The sequence below is a fragment of the Rhinopithecus bieti genome, unplaced genomic scaffold (assembly GCF_001698545.2).
Source record: "Rhinopithecus bieti isolate Rb0 unplaced genomic scaffold, ASM169854v2 scaffold_13710, whole genome shotgun sequence".
Taxonomy (NCBI): domain Eukaryota; kingdom Metazoa; phylum Chordata; class Mammalia; order Primates; family Cercopithecidae; genus Rhinopithecus; species Rhinopithecus bieti.
Genome location: NW_016807962.1, coordinates 912301 through 918895, shown reverse-complemented (window position 1 = coordinate 918895; position 6595 = coordinate 912301). Strand labels below are relative to the sequence as shown.

The 6595-nt window shown below is 55.5% G+C and overlaps 1 protein-coding gene across 1 annotated transcript in view; it reads left to right on the top strand.

The window, feature by feature from the left end:
* The first annotated feature begins 3991 nt into the window (after positions 1-3991).
* DAB2IP (DAB2 interacting protein) overlaps positions 3992-6595 on the top strand; it is a 137279-nt gene continuing 134675 nt past the window's right edge. Inside the window, 1 exon segment of the mRNA XM_017884206.1 lies at positions 3992-4339. Coding sequence (XP_017739695.1) covers positions 4216-4339 — 124 coding nt within the window. The 5' untranslated portion in view covers positions 3992-4215.

Sequence of the window (6595 nt, the reverse complement as noted above, 5' to 3'; positions counted from 1 at the left end):
TATATATGAAATATATATAATATATATAAAAATATATATGAAATATATATATACACACACATATACATACAGATTAAGCTTTCCAGCCCTGCTGATGTGAGAGCCTCAGTACCTATAGGGTACTGAGTGAGGGTGATTTGGGGGCTGGAGCCGTGTTCCCCCTAAAGAAGCACATGGGAGAGGTGGGAGCTGGGCCTATCCAGGAGCCCCTCTGGAGGTGGCAGAATAAGACCAGACCTTTATTTATTCCATCATATATATACACACACATACATATATATGTCTGTGTATATATATATGTATGTGTATATATATATATGATGGAATACTACTCTGCCATAAAAAGGAATGAATTAATGGCATTCCCAGCAACCTGGATGAGAATTGGAGAATATTATTCTAAGTGAAGTAACTCAGGAAAGGAACACCAAACATTGTATATTCTCACTCATAAGTGGGAGCTAAGTTATGAGGATGCAAAGGCAGAAAAATGACACAGTGGACTTTGGGAACTTGGGGAATGGGTGGAAAGGGGGTGAAGGATAAAAGACTACAAACTGGGTTTAGTGTATACTGCTTGGGATATGGGTACACCAAAATCTCACAAATCACCACTAAAGAACTTACTCATGTAACCAAATACCAACTGTTCCCCAAAAACCTATGCAAATAAAAAATTTTAAAATAAAATAAAATAAAGGAGGGGATGCTTGAGCTGGGTCCTGAAGGGTAAGCAGGAATTCACCAGGTGGGTGCAGAGGGAAGAACTTTGTGGCAGCTGTCCAGGTCCCACCAACAGGGCGAAGACCGGTGGTGGGAAAGAGTGTTTGGAGGATGACCAAGGGCTCTGGAATGGGTTGGGGTACAAGCGGGAGATGGTCGCTTTGTGGCACAGCTTGGTCTCTGAGAGTTTGCCTGGGGAGGCTTTTGAGGGGAGGGTGAAGGTGCTGTTGGTGGGGTTGAATCAGATCTGATTTAGCCAGTCCCAGTACCCACGCCCCTACTCACTAAACATGCATGTTTCCAGGCCCCATCCAGACCCACTGAACTGAGTGTCTCGAGGGAAACCTAGAAATATGCCTGTTCACTGAGCGAGGGTGATTTGGGGGCTGCAGCCCTATCCCCCCTAAAGCAGCACATGGGAGAGGTGGGAGCCGGGCCTATTCAGGAGCCCCTCTGGAGTAGGAGAATAAGACCAGACAGACATTTAGCCCTGTAGGTACTAAGGCTCTCACATCGGCAGGGCTGGAAAGCCCGATCTGTTGGTCTGTCACAGGAAGCAGTGGTAGTAATGGTGGTGATGGGCACTGGAAGTGGGCTTCTCCTGATCAGAGGGAGGAAACCACAGGGGCGCTGGTGGGAGGTGGGAGCAGCAGATGGGGGGCTAGTTCCCCAGCAAGATTGATTCCAGGTCCCTTGCTGGGCTGTGCAGGGAGCAGCCTTTATCTGCTCTGGTCCTGGGCCAGGAGGAGGGCCACGGAGCTTGGGCCCTTTCTCATCTAGCTCCGGCCCTGCCCCCTTCCCACTCAGTACCCGGTGAGTACCTGCCCCAGGCCCATGGAGATGCTCGGCTGGGCTGGTTGGTGATGCCCATTCCCGTCCCAAGGGCAGAAATGCACAAGCTTCCTCCATTTCACTAGCTGACCCTCCTTCCTCCACAAGGCAGATGGATTGGGGGTCCATAGCTTCTCCCTGTAGGTAGGGAAACTAAGGCACAGAGAAGAACTTGAAAAGCTGAAGCGGGGAGACCATGCCAGACCTTTGGAGCCCAACTGTGTTTACAGATGAGGTCCTGAGTTCCAAGTCACTGCTCCCTCTCCCCTCCACACATACTCCTCAGACATCCTGTTGAGGGCCCAGGCCAAGACCACTTGCCCACACCACTGATAACAGTGAGTTGACTGTGAGCCTCCCGTCCGCTCCAGGGTGGACTAGTACCTGGCTGATCAGAGGGTTCCTGCTTTGGGAAACAAAATGGGCCAGATGAACTCAGGCCCTGGGAGCAGCAGCGTTGCCCTGGCCCTAAGCAGGACTTCCTGGGTGGGAGTCCCTCACCCCCAGAACCTGTGGACCTGGCTGTGGAGGTTAGTCACCCCTGGAAGTGCCAAAGTGTGGACAGGTGGCGCTCGGAGCCCCACCTGTGTGAGGAGGCGCTGAACTGGGTTCTGGCCGTTTGGCCAGAGGAGGATGCATGCTAAGAAGGTCCCCAGTTTGCCTGGGGACTGAGTGACTGCGTGTGGGCTCTGTCCAGGAGCTTCTTTTCAAAGACATTTCTGCACCATGTCTGCTGTGGAAAGGAGATAGGGCAATGCCTCCAAGCTTGTCCAACCTGCAACCTCTACAGGCTGCATGTGGCCCAAGATGGCATTCAATGCTGCCCAATACAAATTCATAAATGTTCTTAAAACATTATGAGGTGTTTTTTGTTTGTTTGTTTGTTTTTATCATCAGCTGTGGTTAGTGAGTGTATTTTATGTGTGGCCTGACAATTCTTCTTCCAATTTGGCCCAGGGAAGCCAAAAGATTGGGCACCCCTGGCCTAACCTGAAGGGGAGGCTAAGAGTGTCCTCTTGGGCACCCTGGTTTTCCATCTTCCCCATCGGATTGGAAGAGGGGACCAGGGCAGCTGACGGCTCCGGACCAGGGCAGCTGACGGCTCCGGACTTCCCAGACTGGAGTAACACCATCAGGGAAGGCGCCTGGCTTCCAGCTGTGAGAGGGGCTCCTCCAGACTAGGGGCCCTCCCTGCTGGCTGAGAGGGCTAGGGAGGGGGCTTCCTCTGTGACGTGCAAAACCCGGCCTGGATTTCTGCCCAGATGGCCCGGTGCCCTCCAGGGACCCACCTTTCTCCCACTGTTCTGGAATAAGACCCCCAAGATGGCCTCAGGCACCTGTGGTGACTCACACCCACCCCCCACCCCTAAGTTTGAATGTTGAGAGCCCCAGGCTAAGACCACTTGCCTCTGCCACTTTCCATGTGGCTGAGGCAAGACCTCCTTGCCAAGGCCTCAGTTTCCCCCTCTGTACTTCAAAGGATGCAGCTCAGGCAGGTGTCTTAATAATTTAAACGACGAATGTTGCTAAAGGGATAAGGGGCGGGGAGAGAGAGAGATCACTGTGGGCCATGGTCAGGGAAGGGTGAAGGAACTGGGCCCCGAAAGGGTGGACTTTGATCAGGTGGAGAAAATAGCCAAGAAGGCAGTTCCTGCTGGCAGCACAGCAAAGAGAAGTGAGAATTAGGGAGAGCGAAGGTGAGGCTGGAGGGGACTTTGGTTGGGGCAACATTATTTGGGGTCCAAATAACAAGGAAGGATGTTTAGACGTATTGCCATTGTGCTCTGGGGAGCCATGGAAGGTTCTTGAGCTGAGGAGTGACTTGGAGAAAGCTTTTCAGCCAGTGCAATAGAGGGAGTTGGCACCTTTCCTTATGCCACCCTGAGTTTCTGGTCCCTACAGTAGGGTAGGGATTATTCTGCCCCGCCTTCAGTGCTTTGAGTGCTTGAAACACACACCATAATTTTAATTATATAAAAATGACATGTGTATCAGACGGGACAACCTTTAAAATGTAAAGAAGAGGCAAGTATCCTGCATCACAGGGAAGTCTTTCAACCTGGCTGGGCCCGGGCCTGCGGAGCAGTCAGGGTCCTTTCTCAGCCCAGCGAGCCTGGGGCAGGAACGCACACTAATTGAAGGTGACGGTCCCCAAGCGTGCATCCTGCCCTGGGCTCCGGAGGGCGCACAAGCAGGTGTGCACTGTCTACCCGCGCTGGCGGGATTGGGTGCCTGGTGCGCCCTCAGGTCGACGGTCGAACCCTCGGGCGCGGGGGTAGGAGCCAGGACCCTCGGGGGGACCCATCTAGGGTCCCGGGGAAACTCCGGGCCGCCTCGTCCCGCTGACTCCAGGCCGGGATTTCTCCCGCACTGACTTTCCGGGCCGGTGCCAGCCCGGCCTCCTGGTCCCCAGCCCCCGCCGCGGGGCCGGCTGCTCTGGGAGCGGGAGTAGGCAGTAGGCGGAGGAGGAGTTTGAGCGACTTTGTGGGGCAGCCTGGGCCTTGGCGGCCGCTCGGGCGAGCGCAGGAGAACGCAGGGGCGCCCGCCGGGCGGTCCGGAGCGGCCGATGGGGCCCGTGTGAGCCCGCCGGGCGGTCCGGAGCGGCCGATGGGGCCCGTGTGAGCGCGCCCAGGCCCGGCCCGGTGCCCGGCGGGCGGCAGCATGTCCGCGGGCGGCAGCGCCAGGAAGAGCACCGGGAGGTCCTCCTACTACTACCGGCTGCTGAGGCGGCCCCGGTTGCAGCGACAGAGGAGCCGCTCCCGCAGCCGGACCCGGCCTGCCAGGGGTAGGCGCCACCCCGACCCCGACCCCTAGACCCTCCCAAGGCCACTAAGCCACCTGATGCCCTGGGATGCTAGGGACCGGCATCCTCCTTCCAGCCATTTGCCGGGGGTTTTTCTCATCCGCCCCTTCCTGAGTCTGCCAGTCCCCCCACTCCCCCAGCTTCTGCCTAGTACTCCTCTCTCCGGGGGAACCCAAGGCTCTAGGGTCTCCTCTTAAGCCACAGGCAGGGAGAGGGGAGCCTGGAATCTTTCTCCGCACCTCAGATCAGACCTCCTACCCCACTGTGCCTCAGTTGACTCAGCAGCTGAGCAATAAAGTAACCTAGGGTGGATCTTGGCTTTCCCGCACCTTGTCTTCCCAGCCCTGGCCGCGGACTTCTTTCTTCCCTTTCCAGGAACTTAAGGGGCTCCCCACTCTTGGGTGCTGGGACAAGTGGGTGGACCTCAGGGAAGGAACCGGGACCCCTCGAGCGGGTGGGCACCAACTCCTTTGCAAAGTTTCTCTCCATCAAGCTCATGAGGCAGGACGAGACGGAGGGGGAGGTGCGAGCAGCATTTTCTTTTTCCAGTAACAGGATCCTCGGCTGGAAATGCGTGTGATCCAGGGGCTGCGTTTGGGCGGGTGGGGCCAGGACTTCCTTCCCTGGCTGAGTGGGAGGGAGGGAAGCCCCCTGGGAGGAGGAGGCCTTCAAAGGGGCTCTGGGGAGGCTGGAGTCCTGGGCAGAGGTTCAGGCCCACCGAGGGTGCCCGTGGGGTGGAAGGGAGGAGAAAGACGGCGCCTTAGCCGAGACCTGGGCCGAGTTGACGCCATCAGGTTTTCTTGAAATTGGGAAGCCGGGCCCTGTGCCAACAAATGCCATGCAGGGGTCACATTCCCACCCTGCAGGCTGCCGATGTGTGACCTGGGCTGAGCTGCCTCTGAACTTTAGTTTTCTTGTCAGTGTGAGGGTAAATGAAGCAGGCAGGCAGTGTTCATTTGCTTCCCCCAGAATGGGGAAGACTTTTCCCACAGTCAGGACTGAGCAGCGATGTGCAGTCCAGGGCTTCCTCAGGAAGTGGTGAGTTCCCCCTGCACAGAAGGGTTCAAGCTGAGGTTAAGGGTATGCACAGGTGTATGCTGGTAGTTCAGTCCTCAAGGGTCTCTCAAAGCCTGTGATCCCCCCGCTCTTGCCTTTCCTGAAGTCTTAGTAAGTACAGAATTAACAGTACTAAGCCTTTAGTACTCCCTCCCCCAGGGGGAGTACTAAAGACCTGGGGAAAGGGTTTGTCTCAGTGGTTCAGGTTTTGGTTCTTCTATCTCTGTCCTTCAATTTAATTTTGTACTTTCTAAGACCTGGGGAAAGGCTTAATACTATTAATTCTGTACTTACTCCCTCCCCCTGGACTTGGTCTGGGAGACTGGGAATCTGAGCTCAAGCTTTGTGACTTTGGGCAAGTCATTTCTCCCCTTTCTGAGTTTAGTTTTCCTGGTTGTAAAATGGACCTGCCATATGCGGAGGATTCAGTGAAGAAACTGAGAAATGGGAGCTGCGAAAATGCCCAGTACTGTTTAGACCACCCTGGGGCCTCTCCTTCTGCACCCACCTCACGTCACCTCACCTCCTCCGCCCGCCCCCCCTTGCCTCAGAAATGCCCTGCGTGACCTTTCCCTCTTCTCACCTCAGCCCAGTTCCATCCCTGACTGTAACGGGAGTCCCACTCCTGCTCAGCTGACCGGGCAGGGGATAATCAATGTGTCAGGGGCTGTCACCTGAGCCCCAGCTCATACACAGGATCACTGCTTTGTGTCCCAGCCTTAAAGGAGCTCACAGCCTGCAGAGAGTGGGGAGGAGACTGTCTCTGAACAGAAGTTATATCTGGGGAAATCAGGGAGAGCTTCACAGAGGAGGTGACATTTGGATGGGATCTCACAAAATGGATAGGATTTCCCTTGGCAGAGGGCATCATTGAGTCAGATCTGGGTTCAAGCCTCAGCTGTGCACACAACTGTTCTTCAGCCAGTTACCTATCCAAGCCTCAATGACCTCGTGTTGTCAGTGGGGCTAGCAGTGACAGGGTCATGTGAGGGCCAGAAGCCAGTGCCCAGGACTAAGGCTGAAGCTGAGGGTGAGCTACTGTCCTCTCTCTGGACAGAATGAACAGACTGCGCAGTCAGGGAGAAGGAAAACGACTTGGGTGTTGAGGATAGAGTTCCTACTGGGGTTGAGGAGGAGGGTGGATTGGGAAGAGGGCTGCGTGGGTGGGTGGGTGGGGAAGGG